Source organism: Colletotrichum phormii, assembly GCF_030913505.1.
Source record: "Colletotrichum phormii strain CBS 102054 chromosome Unknown BDP81scaffold_7, whole genome shotgun sequence".
NCBI lineage: Eukaryota > Fungi > Ascomycota > Sordariomycetes > Glomerellales > Glomerellaceae > Colletotrichum > Colletotrichum phormii.
The window spans coordinates 159,783-183,533 of NW_026851449.1; the positions used below are offsets into that span (position 1 = coordinate 159,783).

The following is a 23,751-nucleotide window of genomic DNA, read 5'->3' on the forward strand; positions in this document are numbered from 1 at the left end:
GTAATCCACAATCAACTCCTTTCTTTTCTTTGCGTTACTTTGATAGTCTTTCGACGTTAATCGACTCCGTTTTTGCAGTCGATGATAAGACCAAGACCTACTCTCCATCACTATAAGCAACATTACTGTTTTTTCCCCTAGTAAAACATGCCCTGGGCATATTCTCTACGTAATCTGCATCAAGAGATGTTAGGTAGGTAATAGAATGCCTTCTCCAACTACTCCGTCCAACTCCTACATGTATAGTAGGTCCAATAGTCCATACGAAGACCTGACTCCTGCGCAGAAGGCCATCCCAGAATTGTGGACGGAGTTGTACATCGAACGAAACAGAATGCCCGAATTCGACGAAGAAGAGGAGCCCAATAAGTGCATTAAGCGACTGCGGGAGCTCGTCTTTTCGGGCTGGGATACCAACACGGCCATTCGCCTCCCGGCGCCAGAGGCGAAAAGACAAGCCGGCGACTCCACGAGACAGGTTGGTATCCTAACAGAGGATACGAGCGTGTCTTTGGCCAATAAACAAAAGATAAATCTGGGACAGTCGGTCCGCGCTATCCCTGTCTGGCACCACAGAGGAGCGCCCATCTTCCATGAAGTCGACATCAACTAGGAGGCCAATGACCTAATGTTCCCTTTCTTCGATGTCAAAGGATCTACCTTTCAAACCAGCATCCAATACAACCCACTAGAGAACCTTTCGGTCAACCAAGCAAAGGGTCAGGCGATCGATCGCCGGGACACAGCAGAGTTTGAGCGGCTCGGAAAGGCAAATACCAGTCTTACCATATACTGGTGCCGAAATGCACTCTTGAAGTCTCTCCGCTATGAAGGTGAGATTTCTAGATACCGACGCCGGCCTCGCCGCAACCCGGATGCGTGGAAGGGAGAACCCAGCTCGCAGGGCCAGGCAGCCTGGGGTGATAATCGACGAGAACCAGCCTGATTTCTCGAAGCTTGTGCACATCGACCTCTTCAAAGACGTATAGAGTGCGATTTTGCGGTCAATGATGGTCTTGATATAGGAGTATCAGAAGGGAGTTCACGTAGGGGCAATTAAAGCCCAAAAATTATTTATTATAACTACTAGTAGTCAGTGAAAGAACAGCCTACCGTTTAAAAAAGCCTGACTCCTAGCTATACTGCCCGTACTGCCTCTAGTAATTACCTTAATACTAAACCTATCTCTAGTCTCATCAGTACTACCACTTTTCCTCGTCGTGTTATATTCAGTGAAGAATAGATAGATGCAGAGCATCTAGGCAAAATAATCTTAGCAACGAGGATTGTAGAGATAAGACATCGGGAGTAATGATATCGCGATCGACGCAATATCATGTCACCCACTTGCTAGGGATCCGGAGTAAAGATGCTTTGCCCCCTCCGCCTCGTCACCATGTGGGGCTTGCTCGCGAGAAGTCTCACTGAAGTCAAGTTGGACGCGATCCGAAGTGTGCCGACGTTCAGTACCTATACCCTTGTATGTGCTTAAAGCTCATGTGCGGAGTACCATATGGTGTGAAGATATAAAACCATAGTCTGTAGCAAGGAATCAATCCTTTTCGTATTTTCATCGTGCGCTAGGCATCATAGGTATGTACGGAATAATATGTCCATGAAATTTCCACACGGCTGTTGCCATCCCATTAGGGATGTCAATGTTCTCTCCTTTTTTGCCCCTCTAGCAAGTAGTCGCTCCGTTGCCGGTGAAAGAGCCGGATTGATAGGCTCCGCTGGCATCATCAAGACATTCAGCTAATCAACACGTTAGTTGTCAATCCCAATAGTCTACCAGAACAATTCACTTACCAACAGTAACCAACTTCAGGTTGTTCGACTTTGCCCAGTTGATCAACCACGGCGTCAAAGTCTGCACCGTGGTGGCGTAGGTCTCGTGCATGAGAGGAATATGTCCGTTGCCGCTCGCGCCGGCAGCGGTGAACTTGGCCTCGCTCTGCGCAGGCGTCTGCCCGTTCCAGTCGCCCGAGTCAACGTCGTCTGTGATGACCTTGTAACCCAGCGTCTGCATTGTCGAGAGCACGGATCCGCCGGTGGCGAGGTATGGCGGGCGCATGTAGGCGGGCTTCTTGCCGATGATGTTGACCGTTGCCTGCTCGAGCTTTTGCATTTCGGTCGTGAGCTGCGCCGCGGTCAGGCTGCCAAAGGTGGAAGGGTGCGTCCAGGTGTGCGAAGCGATTTGGTGACCAGAGTCAAAGGCCTTCTTGACGGCGGTGCGCTGGTTGTAGATGCAGCCGTAGAGGGTGCCCGTCATAAAAAAGGTGGCCTTTGCGCCGCCGTTGTTGAGGATGTCGACGAGCTGCGAGGTGTATTGGTACGGGCCGTCGTCATAGGCGAGAGCGAAGACGCCGGACTTGGCGCACTTTTGGATCACGACGCCTGCGCTAGGGGCGCGCTTGATGAGTTCCATGGGGTTCTCGATGGGGATGGCAGCCGCGCTGGCGGCCATCAGGAGACCGGTGACAATGGTGTCGAGAAGCATGCTGGGCGAATCGGGACGTTCGTCGAAGAGAGAAGAGTATCGAAGGAACTGGTGATGGATGTGGACATCAAGCTTTCGGAAACAGGAATGACCTGGCTGGGAAACCGGCTATATATGCCCATTATGGCGAGCTGGAAAGACGATGATGAGCCCACACGAATCACTTCAATCTCGTCACGACTGGAGAACGAAAAATACAGGAAAACCTCCTTTGTGGGGTTATTGAACATGGGGTGAATGGCCGGATGCGACCTCTTCGGGACTTCGCTTCGTGGCTCGAGGCGAACCTTGCTTCTCACAGGGGCAAGATTCAAGAGTACCACGGCGCGAGGCCGGCAGTGAGGGGCCTCTAGGGGCTCGATTCGACTGCATCAGGTCAAGAGCAATCTAGATGAGTATGCGGAAGGGGAACGGGAGACAGCATTGATTGAGCAGTCTCATTTAGGCTCTTCTCCTGGTCGCGGGGTGCTTAATCTGGAACGGAGGGTGACGGTCAAAAGGGAGAATTTTTGGCGGGGATCTGATGGCCATCCCGGCGGGTTGACTGGGGGTATATCAGGGCGGCTGCTATTCAGACGACGATGGTTTCTCCGCATATTGAAGGGAACCAGACTTTTCAGCTCTTTGGGTGCCGGGGAAGACGTCCACGTGCGTTCTTTGCGCGGCTGAATCGGCATAGCGGCAACAAGTGTACCAAGGATGAGATCTTCCGGAACCTAGGGAAGAGGTGCATCTCTGGGGAAGAAGTGATTCTTAGCCATATGAAGTTGGTGATGGTGATGTTGCAATGCGACTATTCGTACCGGCTAAATGTGAAAGCTTGAACACCAGTGACGCGCTGAAGTTCGCACTAGTTTAGACTGCACCTGGCCGGGGGAAGGGAGCGCTTAGGGGCTTGAGGCCCTGTCTGAGTGCTGACTCAACTTAGACTCGTTGCTAACTCATCTCGTTCTCCCTCATCTCACTTCACGAAATGACTGGGGAGTGAAGTGCATACTCGCGGTCGCTTGTTCACTGAAGGTAATTTTAGTCGTCAAAAGGTTGCGATCCAAATGCTGAGCTCACGCGCCCGCAAGAAACCAGCCAATCAACGATGGCGAATTATCTAATTTGAGGCGATCTCAGCTGATCAACGGCGCCCTTCGTGTCAAGCCTGAACATTAACATCACGGCGCCTGCGGAAGCTTGTGTTTCTTCTCATTTGTGTTCACATTCGCCATCGACAAACGATACTTTTCACAGCCGATATCCGACCTATGGCAACAGCATCGCCACAGCTCTACATATGTAAATTCGACCGGCCGGAACCGAGCATCAGACTTTACCCTCAACATGGACGTTGAGTGTCAATGCGGCACGGTTACGTTCAAGACCCCAGCACCAGAGCCCCTCGATCTCTACTGCTGCCACTGCTCGCAATGCCGCAAGCAATCCGCTTCAGCATTCGGTACATCGGCAATCTTCCCCGCCAATGGCCTCTTTCCTCTCTTGGGGGATCTCGAATCAAAGCTCCAAGTCTGAGCTCGTCCCACAAAGAGCGGCGGGTACATGGATTGCTACTTCTGCCGGCTGTGCGGGACCCGAGTCTTTCATCGCACCCACGATGAGAAGGGAGTACCCAAATCGACGGTCAGCATCAAAGGAGGATTGATCTTGGGACTCAAGATGGATAGTGGAAAGCATATCTGGACGAGCAGATCGGTAGTGAAGGTTCCTGAGGGTGCCGAGAAGTATGATGAATCTCCGCCTACAACGCCCCACAGCAGCAAGGATTCAAAAGCTTAGGAAACCCTAAGGTAAGAATATTTGTTGGCGGTTCTCATTCGACTTTGTAAAGACGCTCATCTGTTCGGATAGAGAATGTCCACGGATCTAGGGCACACAAGTTATTGGCTGCTGGTTTTATCGTCTTGTCGGGAATAGATTGGACGGTACACAAACAGGATGCCGTGCAATATTGCTTATGCACGCCCCTATCAGTAATCGTTTGATTGCCTGTCCTTCATCTTCTTACTCGCGGCCATTACTTTAGAGAGGGCGTCAGAGTGCCTTAACACTTTAACGGTAAAGGCCGCAGCCAATTTTGTTACTAGGCGGCCTTCGGAGACAAGGAGCAGAAGTCCAGAGTCTTTCGGACCGCACAACAGAGGGCCACTAGTGCAAAAGATTCATGGATTTGCTTGCAAGGCATCGCGGAGACAAGTAAACGCAGTTTATGGCTCAAAAGAATACAAGAAAGAACTAAATAAACAGGCAACCAAGTGACTAACACTACTACAAGCGGCAAGCGGACAACCGCCGGCAGCAGCATATTGAAGTGACAGGGGCCGCCAGAGTTGGCAAACCATACGCGGAAAGGGACGTATCTTTGAGTTTCGGTTACAACGAGTTTATAGCTGGTTCTGCTCTGTCGCATGAAGGTGTCTGAGACAAGCTGACTGCTACCGGCCACATATGGCACTCCTGATGATGCTGAAGCGTCAAGCCAAACAAACATATAATCATCAGGTACATCAATAGTGATGGTAAAGATCGTTGCCTGGTTGAAATTTAGGTAGCCTCGTTGTTGGATCACCTCACACGAATTGCTCCAGGTTGTGCCTGACGGACCGCGCACTCTGTAAATGTTTGCGGGATTATTTGCCTGAATTGGGCTGTTGGTATATGAGATAAACGGAGTGATTCCACTGCCAAGAGGCGTTTGACCTTGGGTAAGCAAAGTCAAATTCAAGTTTCGTGGGTTCTTGGATCCATCGCCTAACACCCGCAAGAGTTCTTGGCAGGGCGCAGAAAGTCGATCAAAGACGTATGCGGCGAACTCGCTACCAGGAAGACAGGAGGGCGCAGCACTCGTGCTTGTGGTGCTGGATGAGGAGGTTGAGGCGCTGGACGAGGAACTGGAGCTGCTGGACAAGAAACTCGAACTGGTGGTAGTCGGCAAGCTTGGAGTTGTAATGGATGAAGTGGAGGACAGACTGGTTGTGAGCGAGGTGCTTGAAGAAGTGTCAGACATGCTCGCCGAAAATGATGATGTCTCGATCTTGTAGAATTGGAGAAGCGCATCGAGGTGGAAGATCTTGATTCTGCCATTGCAGAAGTCTGGGTGAGCAAGGTCGTTTTTGAAGACGGCGAGGGCGACAACGAGGGCGATGAGGACGGCGAAGGCAACAAGGACAACGAAGGGGACAGGGTCGGTGACAATGATGATAGTGTCGATGGCGAAATAGCTTGGAGAATCGTGTCCGATGATGTAGAAGAGTCTCGAAGTGACCCGCTCGGCATAATTGCGGTGGAACGACTCGTGGTGCTGGAGACTCCCATCGAATTTGCACTTGGTACAGTCGATATCGCGATACCCTGACTGGACAAGCCAGGAAGCTGTATTTGGCCGCTTTGACACAGGTCGACTATCCCATGAATGTTAGCCTCCGGACCCGCAAAGTAGAGAAGCTATGAACTTTACCTCCGTATGCCAAGAGAGATACTGGATCATAATCAGGCGGACGGGACGTGAAGGTAACGTGGACCTGTCCAGTGGCATCCTGACAGAAGCCTGCCTGGGTACTAGGGAGGGATGGATGATAAAATCGAAGGACCCCCTCAAAGACGTCGAATGTGGTTGTGATGGCGTTGTTCTGTGGCGTCCCCATAGCATTGAGAGGTTTATAGATTTCACCTGGGGAGTAATGAACTGGAACGCCGCTGTCTAGTAATTCGCCAGCGACCAAGGAAAAAGCTGTTGCGGTGTCGCATTTCTGCCGATCTGCACTGATGTTTTGGTTCACAAATCCACCCGGCATCCTTTTCTCTAGATTTCTTTTAACGTTTAAGGCGGACCTGAGGCAACGAAGAGGATCACAGGTTGATCAACTTGCGCGGATGTTAACGTAAAGGGACCAGAGCTAGTGGCAGTGATCGGGACCTGTCTGTTCGAGGTCAGACTAGCAGGCGAAGATGTGGTAAGTGGAATGGATGAAGTATCAGATCCAGCGGCCGAGAATGAGGAAGGATCTAAGGACGAAGTAGGTATTGTCAACGGGGTCGTTGCCGTTGTAGCAGTCTGTTGTGCAGATCGTGATGCTGACAGGCCAGTGGCCGAGAGTGAAGTGTCGAGAGAGAAGGTGGGCGTTCCGGAAACTCCAAACGTGGGATTTGTGGAAAGATTGATGTTTGTTTCCGTTGACAAGGGTGCATCAGCGGAAGAAGTTGAGTTTGGTGTTGTCTCGAGTCCTGTCGGACCAGCCGTGATCGTCGTAGGCTCCAGATAAGTCGATAGGTAAGTGAAGCACCAAGTCGCTGGTAAATCACCCTCATGGTCGAAGGACGACACAGACGCTAAAATTCTCTGTGGTAAGAAGGACAAACTTAGTATAGAACGAGGTGTCATGATGCCAATGATGATGGTGATGATGTGGATGATGTGTGAAGTAGGTTATGGAACAGTGAAAGATCGTCAGCACAACAGCAAGCAGACGACTTGATTCCCAAATACATATACATCAAGGTCTAATGACGAGGTGCAGAGTCCGATACAGGGTCGCTCGTGTTTGAAGCAATTAGAACAAAGAGAAGATGCTCCATAATATTAAAACAAGACATCAAATCTTATTCCAACGAGACATGAAACCTCAGCATCTAGACCATGGACTGATTATGATTGGGAAAAGACTGGGTTGGAACGCTGTGAAACGTGAGGCGCGATGTAGGTATGCAGCTAGATCGAGAATAGATAGCCTCACAAACGCCACGATAACAGACTGAGGTGGTCGACACCCCGCCATCGCGGCTGAATCTGATATGTCCATTGAAACAAAATTTCTGATTTCAGCCCGCCACAAAGCGGCTCCCACACTGGTCCGGTGTAAAACTCGTCGAGTTTTGGGTTTGTGTAGACAATCGCTTGAGTGTGCTCAGAGAGCTGTAGAAATATGCTGTTTACACCCGTGGGCAAGATCAAGAGTCTTCACCAGTCCCAGTGATTACTGTTCGTCACGCGAAACGGTGCTGCAGGGAGAAACTCAACCCTTGGTAGCTAATGGTTTGGAATGCGACTTCTGCGGGCTAACTCCTTGCAGCATTCAAGTTACAGATCTCATTCTGTACGTTGTACTTTAAAACAAGCTTCAATAAATGGAATGATGAGGCTGATACCACGGGTACCTTTCCCGATTGTTCCACCGCAAATCCGACGTTGCACAGCCTGAATGCTCCGAGAAAATGTCGATAATATCAACACAAGTTACTGTCATAGAAATGATTTGACGTGTCTTTTTGGTCATCATCAAATAGTACTTCAAAGCATGTCGGTGCAAACAAGGCCCCTCTTCATCATTCATCTGCACTCAACATGTATAACTTAGTGTATGTACATGAAGCTCAATATTGTACATGCCATGGTCCCCTTCAAAACGATGGACACTAATGCCACCAAGGGGCCCAGATTTCGTGACTCGTCGTAGTCTACCTAATGAGGCCCAGGCATCATTCTCAGGCGCGACGAGAGTGGGAGCGCCGGCCGATGCTGCGCTTGGCGCTCATCATCTCGACGCTCTCATCGTAGTATTTTTTTTTATTTTTTTTTTGTTCTATTTAACGCCGTAGCGGCAAAGGCGCAGCCGCCCTTGCGGCAGACCTCCCGAAGGGTATATGGCGTGGAGGGCCGTAGGCTCGAGCTATATACTCTATAGTACACGCCTTTTCCTAACGTCCTCCAAATCTTGCCCGTGGGCTACTGTCTGTTCTATCCGTCCCTAGTTCCCGCTGGTTCCCTAGTTCCGTTGTTTCCGTCTGTCCCTCTAGGAGGAGAAATTCGTAAGTCGGGCCTAGGTCAAGACCTAGTCCTTAGTACCGCGGGCAGATCTTCTGAAAGAAGTCTGTCACGCGGAGAAAGGCCTGGAAGCCAATAGGATCAGTGATTAACCCCTTATAGTACTGCTCAAGAGATCCTACAGGTCCTATAGGATCGAGTGGGCTAGAAGGGTGGAGGGTAGGCCACTGATGCCTCCTCACTAGGGTCTTTTGGCAGTAGACTAGATGGTCTACCGCCTTTGCCTCCCCGCAGGAGCAGGTAAGTAGTGCTTCTGTATGGTTAAAGCGTTGGTGGTATTGTTCGAAGTCTCCATGGCCTGATCGGGCTACTAGGAGATGATGAAGGATAGCCCGCGGCAGGGCTAGTTCGGGAGCGCAAGCGAGGGTGGCCTTGAGTCCTAGCTGGGTATAGCAGGATGTTGCCTCCCGTTTCCACCATTTTCTGTATTGGCGACGTATACGCTCCTTAGCAAGCCGTTTGATCTCTGAAAGAGTTGCTAGCTGTCCCCTTGGGACTAGTAGGGTTGTGCCCTCCTTAGCTAGGCTGTCTGCTTCTTCGTTTCCTTTAATACCTTGGTGCCCAGGAGACCAATGGGTTCGTATATCGTGTATCCTGCCTACCTCCTGGATCTCAAGGAAGGCCGCTTGTGAGGAGTCTGGGACCTTACCGCGAATCCCCTGGATAACGCTGGTATTGTCGATGCAGATGTGTATAGGCTGGCCTTGGAAGGTCTGAAGGGCCCGTCGGAGCCCAGCCCTCGCCCCCTCCGCCTCACCATCAAACACTTCTGCTATGCCGAGACGGCCGCAGCCCTGGGCTATACGTTTATTGTTGCGGTAGATAACAAAGCCGTACCCTGTAGCTCCTCCGTCAGGAGCTTTGGAGCCGTCTGAGTATACGACTGTATGCTGACCTGGCACAGTCTTGAGCCAGGCCTGGAAGATCCTAGCTGCTACATCCTTCGTCTGTGTAACTATAAGGTCATAAGACCCTGGGAGGTATTGCGGCTGTAGGAGTGCTGGCCTTGGACACTTAGGTAACAGGCCAGCTGTTCTTTGGAGCCTGGTCTGTTGCCGCCCTGGCTGCAGCAGCCTTAGGACCAAGGGATGCTGTTGGTCAACCTTCTGCAGGCGTATAGCGAAGCGTAGCTCATCGTAGTCGGAGGTGCCGTTGTTGGGATCGGCGTCCTTCTTTAATGATATTAGCCCCTATTCCCCCATTTTCGTCTCAGCAGAACAAAAAAACTTACCGCGTTCTCGGCGCCACACTTGGAGCCAGCATTATACTTCCCATCAGGCCCATCGACGCCAGCAAACTCGCGCTTGTTGTTCGCCTTGAGCATATTGGTAGCAGCCGCGGGCAACCACCCATTGATAAAGTCACCGTGCGAGCAAAATGAGTTACCGCACGCAAGCTCGAAGGGCGGCGTGCCATTCCATCCATCAGGAAGCACCTTGCGGAGATCGTAGCGGATCGAGAACCGAAGCTGCGGCTGGCGCTTCATGCCCTCGGGGCATCGGTTCGCGGGCTTGAAGCCGTCCTTCTAATTCTGGGTGCCCGAGTAGGCCGACTCGAGCGTCTGCTCGTTGACGCAGTCGTGGAAGAGGAGGAGGGTCTGCAAGTGCGTGGAGCACGTTTTCGTCGGCCAGGCCGCGACGTCTTTGCCCTCTTCGGTGGGGTCGCCTTCGCAGAACCATTGAATGCCGGCGAGGTCCTCGACGTCGGCTTGTGTTGTGCCCTTGGAGTTTCCGGCGACGGTTTTGTAGTTTTGGGGGATGGCGACCTCGGCGCTTTCGATGGCGACGTAGTAGGCGCTGAACCGGGAGAAGGGGACGGGTGTCATGCCGGTGTCGTTCTTGACATACAGAGTTGGGATCCCTTTCGAGCTCATGTCAGCGAGAGAACGTCTTATGGTAGAAGAACTGGCTATCACTTCCAGCACATCAAAGAGTTCGGCTTGAGCTTACAGTAAGAAGATGTCGCAGCGCCACATGTGGCGCTGCCGGTTACTGCCGTACGATACCGCTTTCCATAAGCCGATTACCCGTCTTGTACGGTATATAGATATGACCCTCATACGGATCTTTTACTTAGAGGAATTAAGTGTTACGCCCGCCGCAACTTGTCACTGTGGGCGCGTAGCTATATAATGCAGAACAAGGGACAATGATGCCGGAGTCATCATTATCGAAGCTTTTGCTTTGTGCCACAGTTGGTTGCCTTGTCCAGCTCGTAACACTACTACTAAATAACTAATTTATTTTATTTTATATTTACTATATTTCTTAAAATTCGCTTTAGAATTTATTAATATCGTTCTATATGGGCGTAACTAAGGGGGTATATTATAGCGCTATATATAGCGCTACTAGTTACTACTATATAAGACCGCTTTATATAAGCCGATTACCTATCTTATATGGTATATAGATATGAACCTTATACGGATCTTCTACTTGGAGGAATCAAGCTACTTTCTACTATACATGTCTTCCACTTGCTACCTTGCTTTGTAATAGAAGAGTAGTCATTGGGGTTCTCAGCAGTTGAGCAACCTGCCTGGAGCTCGGCAGAAGTGTTCGTGTTGAGAGTGACAGCGCCTGAGCCAAAGAAGGTGTGCATGTGGCTCTTGTACTGGCCCGGAATGACGACGGGATCGATGTTCTTGCGCATGAAGGGCTCGGCCACAGCAATGGTGTATGCGTTGGCGATGCCAGCACCGGCAAGCAGGAGAGAAGTAGTAGGAAGCATCTTGAAGTGGCTTTTGGCGAAGAAGAAGAGAAGTAGATGGAAACGAATGAAAATCACCAAACCCGTCAAAGAGAGAGACACGAATTTGGGACTGAACGAAGGAAGGACAAGCTCACACTGGCAGAGTCAAAGCACGAAAGAAAGAAGTCTTCTACCAAAGGAGGTCATCGGCGTTTCTTTAGTATCAACCACCTCTACTCCCCCGAGCCGCCCGATCTCAACGTTTGTTCGTCCCATCGCTGCCGCCTCCGCCGCCCCTGCAGACCCACCGCACATCCCGGGGGCTGTCGATCCCTGGAAGCTCTATCTTTCAGGGGTGAGGATGCACCTATTCTGCGGGCTCGGGCAGCTGAAACACAGTGACCGGCTGGGCGGCGCACTACGGCTGCCTTCAGCGAATTGATGTGCTATCTGGATGAGGTAGCGCGACTGGGATGGGGACGGTACAGGCGCCGCACGACCATGACTTTAATTTCGATTCGAAACGTGCTTGACAGGGTGATAGGCATGCCGATTTAGTCTTAGGCCTTGTCAGGTTGTCAGCACTGAGGGCCAACAGCTGCACGGAGCCATCCAGCTCCCTGGTTTGCATCAATGGACAAAGTAGAGCGGCCTGTCGGACATTGTGCCGCCTTATCAAGTTTGTTTAATGGTGTGTGGCAATGCGTACAACTCAGATTTGGTAAGTAACTTTGTTTCCACTGCCGACCAGTTTGGTTTTTAGACTCCAAGGGGGGCAATCAACTGCTGACACCGGCACCTGCCATGTTGTTCGGACCTCGTTCGTGCCCCCTTACCTCGGAGTCGAGCGATAACCACACTGCGTGTAGCATCACGATGCATAGGGTTCATAGCAAAGACTTACCTTAGGCCCAGTCTGAGAGGAGGCTTTCGGTATACCCCTTGGTACTTGATGAACCACAATACGTACTGACTCTCATTCTAACAAACAATTCTTTGTAGGAAAATCCACGATACGTGAAGCCGAAGGTATGCGAGTAGTTCGGTCTCGCTCTTCAGAAGTAGCCGGTAATCTTAAGATTGGTACATAGCGCACGTCTTTTGGACAGGGGAGAGCCCCTGTAACCTTCACTACACTATATACGTGTACTCCGCGCAGGAAGATTACTGGATTCTTTATACTGCGCCGTTCACCTCGTTGTGTTAACAGGAATCAATATACGCCGAGTCAGCTTCATTGGCAGACAGAATTACGTCACAAGTTTACAGAGTCTTCTCCGATTATCGCAGCCAAGTTGTCTGATTTAAGTGAGATAGTCCGCAGTCCGCGAGAGGTACGCAGCATAAGTACGTTTCTTCCCAGAGAACTAAATCGGGCCGCCCTGTTCTCGCTGAGAGGGCCACAGAACCCTCCATATTAGATACCTGTAGTGGATGCGTGGAAGACCTGTAAAGCGAAATTCAGCTCACAGACTTATTTCATCACACAATGGCAAGTATGTACTCCATAGGTGTCAGATGAGCAACCTTCTTCTTGTCTCCGGTCCTAATGGAATCCCTGCGCAAGGGGGTAATGGGCCAATCTGTCTGACGCTTGACAGGTCCTCTCTCCATTTCCGCTATGATAAGAACGGTTGCCAACCCATTCCTAATGCTGCAAATACACTAGCAGCTCATGGCTACTTTTCAAAGAGATCGACATACAAGACAACGACAATAAGCATTCAGGATACAGCCCATTGTCTATGATCTATCCACACTGGTTAACAGGCGTCTCAGTGTTCCAGTACGCATACAAGTTCTTATTCCCCTTCCGGTCAATCTTGCCCTGGCGGCGGCGTTCCTCCTTCTGCACCTTTTCCTCGTTCCTGTGCTGCACCGCTAGTAGCGAACGCTGCTGTGACGCGGACAAGTGCATCATGGCATTTCGATCGTTCGTCCTCATATTTGCCAGCTGATGTGTAATCATTGCTCTCTCTCGCTTTTCTCTTTTCGACAGGGCTTGTGTCTGATCTGAGTGTTGCGGGTCCTCACTGGACTCCTCTTCTTCGGACTCTACCCGGGCATATTCTAGCTGTGAAGGTGGGGACCGGATTCGACGTCTTAGGTTATTGATAGATGGCCCCGTTTGTTCCGATGACCGCTTGGATATGATCTTGCCTGACGGCAACCGAAGGGAGTCCTCGTCAACCTGTAACGGCTGTCGACTTGGGCTTGATGGCACGTTCTGCCCATCGCACTCTTCTTCGCCACTCTCAAAGCCACGTGCGCTCTCTTCCTTGTCTGCCTGTTCAGAGAAAGTGAAGTCGTAGAAATCGGCGAATTCGGAGTCTTGTTCTGCTGGATCAAACCTGCAATGACCCTTGCCGATCATGTGCTGTTGTACGGCTTGTACCGTTGTCCTCTCTGTCCCACAGTGCAAACATTCCCGGTAATCGAATATGACTAGGTGCAGGTACTTGAAGAGAGTCTCCAGGTCGACGACTAGATGTTGCCGGTGTGGAATGAATAGGCCGTGTGACTTTTGCATGTGGGCTACACTGGCATGGAAGTCTCGTGAGAGATTGGGGCAGAAAAGGCACTGCCCGGGAGTAAATGATTGCATGGCCGCGTTGTGGGAGTCCATTGATTCTTTTGAGAAAGTCGTTGTGACATTGCTCTTCTGTTTTGAGGGCCACTCCATTGAATTCAAAAGCGGCATGGTTGTTTTTGTGTTTGTTGCTGTAGTTGCACCCGGCATTTATAAGAGGGAGTCGGTTGTGTGGAGGGGGCTTCTAGTCTAAGGTAAGTTGTAGGAGGTGGCGGGAGGAAATCCTCTTGTTCTACTTAAGAACTGAACTTCTGTTGTTGATTGAATTGAAGAACGAACTGATTTCTTCAGTATCCTGTTCAGGGTTATATAATGATATGCGATGACAGAATCTTCAGGTATTGGGACTACCTCGACTAGACGGCTCTGCGAGCATCAACAGCTCTCAAAACCGCCGGGAAGTCTAAGCCGCTGGACTAAGCCCATGCAGGCCTCGAATGCGCGCCATGAATGACCCGTTCCACTATAACTCTAGGACTCTGCCAATGAAATCTTAGTATCTCGCTGACGAGGTATGATTCATAATGAACGATGCAGCCACATTCGGTGTTCTACCAATCAGCTGCACATTGACTCACTCAAGAACGTGGGACAGACCAAGAATGTCGAAGACCCTGAAACCGTTCTTTCTCTCTTCTCGCATTCTGACATGCGCCTCAACTGAGCGTTGTCATCAGAAGACTGAGAAGTCAAGAGCCGCGACTGGCCGAGAGTAGCCGAGAGTCTGAAGAAGAGATAGCCCCCACTCAACTCACATACAGCACAAGCAACACAGAGACCACTACTACTGTCACAAGCTCAGAGGTGCTGCTCGAGGCAATTAGTGCATTTGGTATTGGATACATCCATTTGCCCTATTTAGTTGTCTCTTCGATGGAGTTGGAACAGTGGGGTACACCAATTATCGTCCACATTGACCAGCGACAATCTGGCTCGACAACTCATTGGGTGGGATTTCCAATCCGCAGCGACCATCTGCGGAGCAAGTTCCTTTGAAGGTCCCATCAGTGCAGGCCTGACCTGCGACGCCACCACCCTTCTTTTGGGGAGCTTTTGGCAGCAATGTTAGCACGCGATTTCGATGAGAGATTTCGCGGCAAAGGACGAGTGAACTTACATGCAAAGGCAGAGGCAGTCAGCCCCAAGACCAAGATAGCGGCGTTGGTGAAGAACTTCATTTTTGGAGCGCGTTGACGAAATAAATGATTGATATGTGTTGAGTCCGGGATCTTAAGAAGCGCCTGGTGGTGAAAATCAGGGAAGTAGAGCAAAAGGAACTAGAATTGATTAAGCAAGAGATATGCGAATCCAGCGCGAGTGAATAGAAATGCTTGATGAGTTGTTTTCCTAAACGGCTTTAACACTTGAGATGTGCTTTCCTATTTAACCAACTTCCTAATCCTGAGAATATCACCTTTCAAGTCGTAGCCGGTGTAGACGAGATCTTCACTAATTCGCTTTCGGTCTCGATAGGTTTGGCTTCGCTTACAGCGACCTGCGACGTCACAAGTTTGGATGGCACCCAAGTTGACACCACTTACTCTTTTAGACGAAACTCCGCCCACGTTTATTGAGTCAGTTAGCCCAATTTTCAGCATTTTGATGTGCCACCTGACCCAAGGAAATGGAAGCATTTGCTGTCTGATCGACGTATAGGAAACGAAAATGTACAGTAATAAAAGCTAGATATTGAGGCTCCTAGAAGTTGAATCTTTAGGTAATTTTCACCTCGCGATAGCCCCACATAGAGACAACTCGGCACCTTGAGCTTGGCAGATTGCTTTTGCGAGGTCGATCGGGACTGCAATCGGCTCTTCAGAGTTGGCTTTGTCTCCATATGGCACACAGGATTTAGGGAAACACACGCAGATAGCTAGACTAAACCTTATTCGGAGGGCAGAAGACAGCCTTCAACAACGTGATACGTCGCAACATGTGATTCTATCACCAATATCGAAACTTATCTAGGTCAAGTAAGCAAGTAAAGTCAGCATACGTGCCTAACGGCCTGGGCGATGTGCCCCTTGAATTACGATCAAATTCTGGGCCGAGACTAACACAACGTTATGAGGTGTTGTTTAACTATCACTTGTGTAAAGCAAGATTTGTGTATATCTCGTTGAGATCTTGCAACTCCCTGCCTCAGTCTTTTTGCCTTTTCCGTTTGATTTTCGGCTAAGCACTCATCCTATTCTTACAAGATGCCGCCAGCCTTTCCAATACACTCAAGTGCCACTCAAACTCCTTCACGCTAATACTGAATCGCCGCAGATTCCGCGTTCCTACGAACATTGCCCCTTCGATATCCTCTGGCAGAATATCTCTGAAGACCGTGCACATCGTCGCCACGCGAAGGATGATAACCATGGTAAAGGTCCTATGGGGATGTTAGGAATGGGTCTTTACCAGAAAAGAGCTTGCAGCAATGTGGTCCACACTTACACCATACCACCGGCGAACAAGCCAGTAAGACTGTTAGCAGGGTCAATATCGAAAACATTGATGAACCCTTTGCACCCCTCCAAGCACAATCGACACCGCTCTAATATCGCCTCTCGACACGGATGCGTCTCAAAATGCGCCATGTTCAACATCACGTACTCGATGAAAGGGCGATGAATGATGTACTGTCCGGCATAATACCGGCCCTTGAGCCTAAGCACATTCCACGGATTATTCCCCAATTCTTCAACTCTGATGATGCCCGGCGTCATGGGCGAGCTCGCATTCTCCAGTTGCTGCCCGGGCGTCCTTCTAGGCTGGCTCGTGAGTAAGAAATCAGGCAGGTTGCGATAGAGCGCGCCGTGGTATGACCAGAGATCCTCCGTGATACGCAGTAGCCAGTTTGCGTAGTCGGTACGGGTCATACGGAACTGGTCTTTGCTGTCAAAGACTACGCTGTTGACTCGATTGAGGAAACGCCTGATAGCCGCGTTGGTACTGATCTGGAAGGCGACTAGTTCCTCGGTTCTGTAGAAGGACGTCGAAGCCGGACTCGTCACTTCGGCTTCCGGGGTCGTCTGGGCCATGGTGAAGTCTTTGTGCTGTTTGGGTGTTTCTGGGGCTGGGTAGGGCACGACGTCTTCGTATCTCGCTATGCCTGATGGTAATGTTATCGAGATCTCGGACACAAAGTCTCCTTCGTAAATCAAAGCGACCCAGAAGAGTCTGCGGAAGGCATCTGAGAATCTCTCGCTGTTGTCTCCGGCTATGGCAGCTCTGTTTTGTATCAGTAAAGGCTTGCTTTCTATGAGTCAATCGGGCGTCTCTCAAATTACCTTCTCGTGAGCGCCTCGCACTTCACGGCGGTTGCATGTGCCCAATGGAATGAGTCTGCCACTCTACCGTTCGCATTATTGTATAAACTGCAAGCTGTCAGTTTAGATAGACAATTGCCCAGAACGTGGGCGCGCTTCTGACCTTGCCAACATCGTGCATTGTGCTGCTTCGAGGCTGATTTTGGAAGATATGAACCCCAACAATAGCCGCGCTTTCCGCCACAGCTGTTCATCGATCCCTGGAAAGTCCCCAATGATGCTAGAACTCACGGATCTTTGTTGAAGACCTTCGTCTCGGCCTGCTCTTTTATCTAATGAGATACGATAGTCCCCAGTGCAGACAAATGATCCCATGCAAAGGACCAGCAATAGTAAGCAGTACCGAGACGGCGCAGTAAGGGGTGCGACTACACTTGCAGTCTTCTCCGAGGCGACTACTTCGTTGAAAGTCTGGATAATATCCTCTGGTGAGAGAAGAGGAAAGAAGATGTTCACTTCGGCAAAGTACTCGTGAATCACCTCTCGATATCGATCAGCGGCATCGATGGAGACTGGGAGACTGCGGTCTTGGAACAATCTCCAGGACTCTGGAGGACAAGTTGCAGAGTCTGCAGCTGACCTTTCGCAGAAGAAAATGTCAGTTGCTTCCGCTGAGCGTAGTCCTCCTGAGAACGCTGGCCGTGGTGGTGATGGTTCCATGTCCGTTTCTGATAGCAACTGCTTTACTATCGGCCACTCAAACACGTGATTCGCATTTGCTGTATGGGATAGAGGGATTGGAATTTGAGCATCTCCCTCAGGGTTCCTCGTATGAACTGCATCCGCTTGGTCTCTTAAAGATGTCGAATCGAGAGCTGCATCGGGCTGTGTGCGAGGCCCCGATCCCGGAGTTGTCGCATGTCGTGTGGCCTGAGGTGACGGCGTATCTAAAGACGGCCGCGAATTTTGCTGGTTCTGCTGCTGCTGTTGTCCAGAAAACACTGGCGAGGCAAGCAAACGATCTTCCAACATCTGGATACGCTCTAACAAGATCCTGGTATTCTGCTCGATGCGCGGCTGGTTCGAGTCGCGGTAGACGCATTCCACGTTCTGGGTCACGCAGAGGCTGCACTTCGGCTTGGCAGCGTCGCATCGCGTCTTACGGGCCCTGCAGTTGGTGCATGCCTGCCACACTCGGCGCCGTGCCGGGAAGTAATGGGCCGCGGAGAAGGAAGAGGACGGCACGGAGTCGTTCATGATCGGCCGCCCACCGGAACACTCCGAGGTGATTTGTGCGATTTGCGGAGATGGAACTGGAAGCTGTGGAAAGGGGAATTTTTGACGGGGTTTAACTGGTTGGGGCCACAGTTTAAGTGACTTCAGGGGGGCATTACGTGGGAAATTTCCCCGCTACTCCCCGGCTGTCCTAGCGTCGCCGAGCCCGGGATCTTGCCGGAGGTCTGTCCGAACTATTCGGACTACGGCCAGGCCTCTGTCGCGTGAAGAACCATCTGTGGATGATGAACCGTTTGAGTTAAGTAGTCTGTGTCTCGGTAAGTAACTATGTTCTACTGAGCGAGGATCTTGTCTCAGAAGCCGCCAATAGAGTCCGGGTTGGAGATATGCAAGCAGAGAAAACCTCAGTCTTCATGTTGACTTCAAGTAGCCATTGAATTCAATATGAGAGACATCAAGTATGAATTGAATGAAAGTGAAGAAGCCATGTTAATCTCTATTGATGATATCAAATAACGCCAGTTTATGCAATCCAGACACCCCCATCCCTATAAATTCAGGGTTTGTGAAGGCATCGTGATCATGAGGCAACAGCAACGGGAGTTGCAGTAGCCTGAGCTAAACTCTTCTTCTTTTCATCCGGCGCCAGCTCAAAAACGCCAACTCCAGACACCGTCTCTTTGAGCTTTCCTGATTCCTTCTCAACCTCTGAGGGAATCACCTTACCCTCCAACCTCTTGTCTCCAGGCGCCATGGGGGCATAGAGACTCAACAGCTCATTCAACCTCTCGCGCTGAACGCAGTTCTCGTACTTCCAGCTGGCAGCAAGCTCATCAAGCTCCTCAAATGTCTTGTCCTTGAAGTAGTTGGCCCATTCAGGAATCATGTACTCAGTCATGGTGATGCCGCGGATTCCGCGGAACACGTGCATGTGCATGCGCCACTGCCACGGGTACTTCTTATTGTATTCTGCGGGGACATTGTCTTCGAACCACTTGTGCAGGGGGCCGAAGAGGTTGGGTTGGAGATGTGCGTCGTCGTAGGCCCAGCTGTCGACGGCGAGGTCGCGCTTCTTGCGGATAATGGGGCCGAGGAGCTTCAGCCAGGCGGAGTCGGGGGATAGGTAGGTCATGCCCATGACGTTGACATCCTTGTAGGCCCAGATACTCCATGCTGTGAATGGGGCAATTAGCAAATGTTTAAAGAACTCGCGTCATGAGTTGTCTCACCAATGCCTTCGTCGGTATAGATGGCCATTTGCTTGTCGAGCATCTTGTACCGTTCCTCGTTGTGCTCTTCGTAATCCGGATTATACTCCTTCCGTTCGTAAATCGGACCGAATTCACCTAAGCTCTGATAGTTAGTAGCTTATTTGCTAGGGTCAAAAGTTCTTCATACCGTTCCAGATCGGCACATTGTGCCCCTTCATGAATGCAACCTTACGGTCGTACATCTGGCGAATATAGGCATCCTGATCTTGCAAGCCTTGATACCTGCCAATGCGGTTCGGGAAGCCAAATCCACAGTAATCGTGCACAGCGTACACAGAGTTATCAAACACCTTTGTGAAGCCGGAGAAGTCCATGCTGAAAGTGTTGCCCTCGAGCCAGAGAATGTGTTCGGGATCAATCTCGCGGATGGCGGGGACGATGCGGTCGTAGAAGGCGAGCAGACGTGTCCACTCGACATCGGCGGGTTCGTTGAGGGGGTTGTATCCTGCAATCCACGGGTCTCCCTTGTATCGCTTCGCGATCACCTGCCACAGGTTGATGACTCTGTCTTGAAAATGCTTGTGGTCCCAGAACGCGGCGTAGCCGGTCGGGTTGTCGGAGTGCCAGTCCTGGTTTTGACCGCCAGGGGCAGAGTGGAGGTCAAGAATTGTGTAAATGTTGTACTTAGCGCACTGCGAGTAGAGACATTAGCCAGGAAAAAGAATGCGAGAAGCATGGGAGAATCGTACAATCCCAATTGCGCGATCAAGATGCTTGAAGCCCTCCTCCTTGATCACGAAGGGATTCATGTCATCTTCGAAATGGTGGTAGTTGAAGGACAAGCGGATGCAGTTGAATCCAATTGAGGCAAGAAACTCGGCGTCCTTCTCGGTGAAGAAGTATTCAAGGAACTTGTCGAAGAAGAAGTCACACTTCTCCTTGCCTAGCACCTTCAACAAAGCGGCTCGAATCTGGTGTTCACGGCCGGGAAAGCCGTTCATGAAGTTCTCCATGAGCATCCAGCCACCGAGGGCCGTCTGTTTTGCAAACATCAGTCAGTATTTGGCCTTCGGGCGCTTGATGGACACAAAGTCGGGGTCACTTACGCCGCGAAGGAGGACGGGCTTGCCCTCAGCATCGACAATGCTGGAGCCGGACGTTCTCAGGATTCCGTTTGACATTGTTGCAGTCAGGTGAGTGCCTCAACTATCGTGACGTTGGGCGAAACTGAGCGAGGATAGCAGGAACAAGGGACAGAGACCAGACAACACCAAGGGTAACTCAAGCTTCTAAATAGGACCGTTCACATGTTCCCAACAACACCAAGCCAGAGCCTCGCTGGATCCATCGCTCGCATTGCGGAGTCTACGCATGAGGTCCACAGTCTGTTAGTCCACATGACGTCCCATAATCGTCTTCGAGTAACTCGTCGGTCGAGTAAACTCGCACATGCGTGCCGCCGAAACCAAACACGCGACCGAAAGTCCCCCGCGCTGTCGGGGCAGACTTCGACGCTCCCCCGGCCCCCACGTTCCCGACTCGGGGGACTCATTTGGCAGCCCCGCATAGCCTAGACGACGGACGACATCAGCCGGAGGTCTCAAAGAACGCTAGGGGCAAGGTTTTGGATGCCCCGAAGATGCCCAGACCAGATCGGGGGAAGCATTTAGTTCCCCCGAGATCTTATGATTCGTCAATCTTGGTAGAAAAGAGGACCCAGGAATCTCATGTGTTCTCCACACTATCATCGGCCGCCGCTACACAACTTGTGTTGTTCCAACTACCTTGGTTTACACGGTTTTGCTGCCCTCCATTTTACGGAAACAATCGGACGAGTCAGACGAGCTTGACTTCATCCGCAACTCCTAATCGTTCGTTTCCCCATGGAGGCACATCCAGACACCTTCATCTCGTGATGCCCCGGATGTGGGGACCCAGTTTGCTTTTACCCCAGCCCCCGGATCTTCTCCGCATCCCATCATCCGACCTGCCAACCCCTGTCTTTGTCTCGATAGTTCTCAAGCCCTCCTCGGCAGGCAGAGCCTTCGCGTCCCAGGCGTACGGTTCTACCATCACTGTCATGAGTGGGTGTGAAGGGCTAAGTTCCCGCGCCAATGATAATATCGCTCGATCGGAATTCTTCTTCGCCTAAGCCCATATGCCGACCTCGTAACGCCGTCACTTAACCAGACTGCTTGACACCAACCCAACGAGCAGAACCCGGCAGAGTCTCAGAGCGTTCCAGGAGAGTTGTTGACATCGTTCCACCTCGGCATGTCATTTTGGCTACGCGCATATAAGGAGACGCAAGATCCCAGCTCTCTGGTTTCGGTTGTCAACTCAGAAGTTCATCTCCGCTGCTGAGCCAACCTTGCCTCCTTTCTCCTAGCCGAGCCATTGTCAACTTCTCTGTTATTCTACGACAGTGTCAAAATGAACTTCCTACGCCAACGCCTCCCTGCCCCGAGGCAAGATCAGCAAGCCCGACGAGCTCGCCAGCAAGGCGGACCGGAGGCAGCGAGCGAGAGCTACCAACCCTCTCGCATCGCGCAACTCGCCCAGGAGTCTCCGACCTGGTACAAGTCCGCCGCCCGCCGAAAGCTCTACTTCCTCCTCTTCCCCGCCGCTGTCGTCTCGTACGCCACGAGCGGCTACGATGGCTCGATGATGAACTCCCTCCAGACCGTATCCTACTTTGACGACTTCTTCGACAACCCGCGCGGCGCGGTCCTCGGCTTGATGAGCGCCATCATGGCTCTGGGGAGCATCTGCTCTACGCCTATTGCTCCCTGGGTCGCTGATAAGTTTGGACGACGATGGGGTATCACGACGGGAAGTTGTATCATGATCATTGGTGCGATTTTGCAATGCGAGAGTACTGCGTTTGCCATGTTTGTCGTGAGCAGATTCATCCTTGGATTCGGGTTGTCATTTGCGACGACTTCGGCGCCGAGCTTGGTTAGTGAGCTGTCGCATCCCAAGGATCGAGTCACCATTACAGCTATCTGCAATACCTGGTATGTCTTGTCCATATTAATGTGTTGAAGAGCGATGGAAATCAGGGGCTGACTGTGTGAACTTGGCAGTTGGTACATCGGTAGCATCGCGGCGGCCTGGATCACATTTGGCACTCGAAACATCCCTAGCACTTGGTCCTGGAGAATCCCGTCTCTTCTTCAAATGACACCTAGTGTGGTTCAGCTCGCGGCCATTTGGTTTGTTCCCGAGTCTCCACGCTGGCTCATTTCACATGATCGTGGAGATGAAGCGATGGAGGCTTTGAAACAATACCACGGTGAAGGCGAGGAGACGGAGTTGGTCAGGTTGGAGTACGAAGAGATCAGAGCGGCCATTGACAATGAGAAGAGTAAGCCAAAGAAGCCCATGAAACATCGAAGCATTTACTCATTGTGTTGAAGGACTTGGAAGCACTACTTGGGCATCGATGGTCAAGACCAAAGGCAACAGATACCGCATGTTCCTTGTCGTTTGTAAGTGCCCTAAATCCGGAGTTTTTGGTGTCACCTGATACTAAACTTTGACATAGGCATGGGATTCTTCTCTCAGTGGTCCGGCAATGGGTTGATTGCCTACTGTGAGTACCTTCCCACTCTCTTTCCCCACCCCATCGTAGTGTCTGGAAACTAACTAGATCAGACCTTTCGAGAATCATGGATACAGTCGGCATCACGAACAAGAACACCCAAGCTCTGGTCAACGGCCTCCTCAACATCTGGAACTTCGGCCTCGCCTTGACCACTGCATTCTTCGTCGAACGTATTGGCCGCCGACCTCTCTTCCGTATCTCGACCTGCGGCATGCTCATAGTCTTCATCGGCTGGACCATCGCCTCAGCCCGTTTTGCCGAGACCAGTGCCAGCTCTGCCGGCATCGCCGTCATGGCCCTCATCTTCATCTACCAAATCTTCTACTGCATCGCCTTCTCGCCCTTGCCGGTCGCATACTCCGTCGAGGTCCTGCCATACTCCATTCGCGCCAAGGGCATGGCAACATACGTCTTCTCGACCAAAGCCGCCGTCTTCGTCAACCAGTATGTCAACCCGATTGGCATTCAGAATATTGGGTGGCGCTTCTATATCGTCTATGTTTGCATCTTGGCTGTGGAGGCTTGCATCGCGTATGGGTGGTTCTTGGAGACTAAAGGCAAAGCTTTGGAGGAGATTGCTGTCATCTTTGATGGCGAGCAGGCCAATGTTCGAATTGCTGAGAATGGGAAGGGGGACGGGCCCATTGATATTGAGGAAACCGAGCACGCAACTTCGAAGGTTTCATTTGAGTAGGCGTGGCCACATGATAAGTCTTAAATGATCACGGACATGAATAGATATCAGATGCTAAGGAGATATTAAGCAATAGACCACACAACAGATGAAATGTGCTGGATGATTGTGTTCTTATATTCGCTCGTGAATTAT

General features: G+C 51.0%; 8 protein-coding genes across 8 annotated transcripts; 2 read left to right on the forward strand and 6 right to left on the reverse strand.

Annotated features, from left to right (window-relative positions):
* Positions 1-1,681: 1,681 nt before the first annotated feature.
* BDP81DRAFT_316227 (polysaccharide deacetylase) lies at positions 1,682-2,500 on the reverse strand (the record flags this gene model as incomplete). Its single annotated transcript, XM_060584159.1, has 2 exons — positions 1,682-1,755; positions 1,810-2,500. 2 exons carry the CDS (start codon positions 2,498-2,500, stop codon positions 1,682-1,684), a joined length of 765 nt encoding a protein of 254 aa, XP_060446650.1.
* Positions 2,501-3,525: 1,025 nt separating this feature from the next.
* Positions 3,526-4,727, forward strand: BDP81DRAFT_480173 (glutathione-dependent formaldehyde-activating enzyme). The gene is made up of 3 exons (XM_060594915.1): positions 3,526-3,947; positions 4,023-4,296; positions 4,358-4,727. The coding sequence occupies exons 1-2, from the start codon at positions 3,833-3,835 to the stop codon at positions 4,283-4,285; spliced, it is 378 nt and encodes a 125-aa protein (XP_060446651.1). The 5' UTR covers positions 3,526-3,832; the 3' UTR covers positions 4,286-4,296; positions 4,358-4,727.
* BDP81DRAFT_515608 (uncharacterized protein) lies at positions 4,349-6,887 on the reverse strand (the record flags this gene model as incomplete). The annotated part of the gene is made up of 4 exons (XM_060595859.1): positions 4,349-4,741; positions 4,771-5,878; positions 5,964-6,308; positions 6,338-6,887. 4 exons carry the CDS (start codon positions 6,885-6,887, stop codon positions 4,714-4,716), a joined length of 2,031 nt encoding a protein of 676 aa, XP_060446652.1. The 3' UTR covers positions 4,349-4,713.
* Positions 6,888-9,852: 2,965 nt separating this feature from the next.
* Positions 9,853-11,060, reverse strand: BDP81DRAFT_448152 (uncharacterized protein; the record flags this gene model as incomplete). Its single annotated transcript, XM_060592259.1, has 2 exons — positions 9,853-10,265; positions 10,865-11,060. 2 exons carry the CDS (start codon positions 11,058-11,060, stop codon positions 9,853-9,855), a joined length of 609 nt encoding a protein of 202 aa, XP_060446653.1.
* A 1,448-nt stretch (positions 11,061-12,508) lies between these two features.
* On the reverse strand, positions 12,509-13,865 carry BDP81DRAFT_423984 (C2H2 type zinc-finger-domain-containing protein). Its single transcript, XM_060590113.1, has one exon. The coding sequence runs from the start codon at positions 13,759-13,761 to the stop codon at positions 12,772-12,774; it is 990 nt and encodes a 329-aa protein (XP_060446654.1). The 5' UTR covers positions 13,762-13,865; the 3' UTR covers positions 12,509-12,771.
* Positions 13,866-15,636: 1,771 nt separating this feature from the next.
* On the reverse strand, positions 15,637-18,148 carry BDP81DRAFT_345732 (uncharacterized protein). The gene is made up of 4 exons (XM_060586099.1): positions 17,032-18,148; positions 16,890-16,976; positions 16,054-16,830; positions 15,637-15,988 (listed from the first exon to the last, which is right to left on the reverse strand). Exons 1-4 carry the CDS (start codon positions 18,123-18,125, stop codon positions 15,787-15,789), a joined length of 2,160 nt encoding a protein of 719 aa, XP_060446655.1. The 5' UTR covers positions 18,126-18,148; the 3' UTR covers positions 15,637-15,786.
* Positions 18,149-18,534: 386 nt separating this feature from the next.
* BDP81DRAFT_200899 (glycoside hydrolase superfamily) lies at positions 18,535-20,741 on the reverse strand. Its single transcript, XM_060582541.1, has 5 exons — positions 20,422-20,741; positions 20,065-20,352; positions 19,503-20,007; positions 19,334-19,450; positions 18,535-19,277 (listed from the first exon to the last, which is right to left on the reverse strand). Exons 1-5 carry the CDS (start codon positions 20,494-20,496, stop codon positions 18,685-18,687), a joined length of 1,578 nt encoding a protein of 525 aa, XP_060446656.1. The 5' UTR covers positions 20,497-20,741; the 3' UTR covers positions 18,535-18,684.
* A 1,007-nt stretch (positions 20,742-21,748) lies between these two features.
* BDP81DRAFT_459814 (lactose permease) lies at positions 21,749-23,616 on the forward strand (the record flags this gene model as incomplete). Its single annotated transcript, XM_060593583.1, has 5 exons — positions 21,749-22,332; positions 22,402-22,682; positions 22,735-22,806; positions 22,863-22,910; positions 22,973-23,616. 5 exons carry the CDS (start codon positions 21,749-21,751, stop codon positions 23,614-23,616), a joined length of 1,629 nt encoding a protein of 542 aa, XP_060446657.1.
* Between the last annotated feature and the right edge of the window lie 135 nt (positions 23,617-23,751).

Excerpts from the sequence above, each read along its gene's own strand:
- BDP81DRAFT_480173 (XM_060594915.1), top strand. The coding sequence starts at position 3,833 with ATGGACGTTGAGTGTCAATGCGGCACGGTTACGTTCAAGACCCCAGCA. Across the intron at positions 3,948-4,022 it reads GCAATCCGCTTCAGCATTCG|CTCGTCCCACAAAGAGCGGC; the intron begins GTACATCGGCAA and ends TCCAAGTCTGAG.
- BDP81DRAFT_345732 (XM_060586099.1), bottom strand. The coding sequence starts at position 18,125 with ATGAACGACTCCGTGCCGTCCTCTTCCTTCTCCGCGGCCCATTACTTC. Across the intron at positions 16,977-17,031 it reads CAATGCACGATGTTGGCAAG|TTTATACAATAATGCGAACG; the intron begins GTCAGAAGCGCG and ends GACAGCTTGCAG. Across the intron at positions 16,831-16,889 it reads TGCGAGGCGCTCACGAGAAG|AGCTGCCATAGCCGGAGACA; the intron begins GTAATTTGAGAG and ends GATACAAAACAG.
- BDP81DRAFT_423984 (XM_060590113.1), bottom strand. The coding sequence starts at position 13,761 with ATGCCGGGTGCAACTACAGCAACAAACACAAAAACAACCATGCCGCTT.
- BDP81DRAFT_200899 (XM_060582541.1), bottom strand. The coding sequence starts at position 20,496 with ATGTCAAACGGAATCCTGAGAACGTCCGGCTCCAGCATTGTCGATGCT. Across the intron at positions 20,353-20,421 it reads AGCCCGTCCTCCTTCGCGGC|ACGGCCCTCGGTGGCTGGAT; the intron begins GTAAGTGACCCC and ends TTTGCAAAACAG. Across the intron at positions 19,451-19,502 it reads CAATGTGCCGATCTGGAACG|GTGAATTCGGTCCGATTTAC; the intron begins GTATGAAGAACT and ends ATCAGAGCTTAG.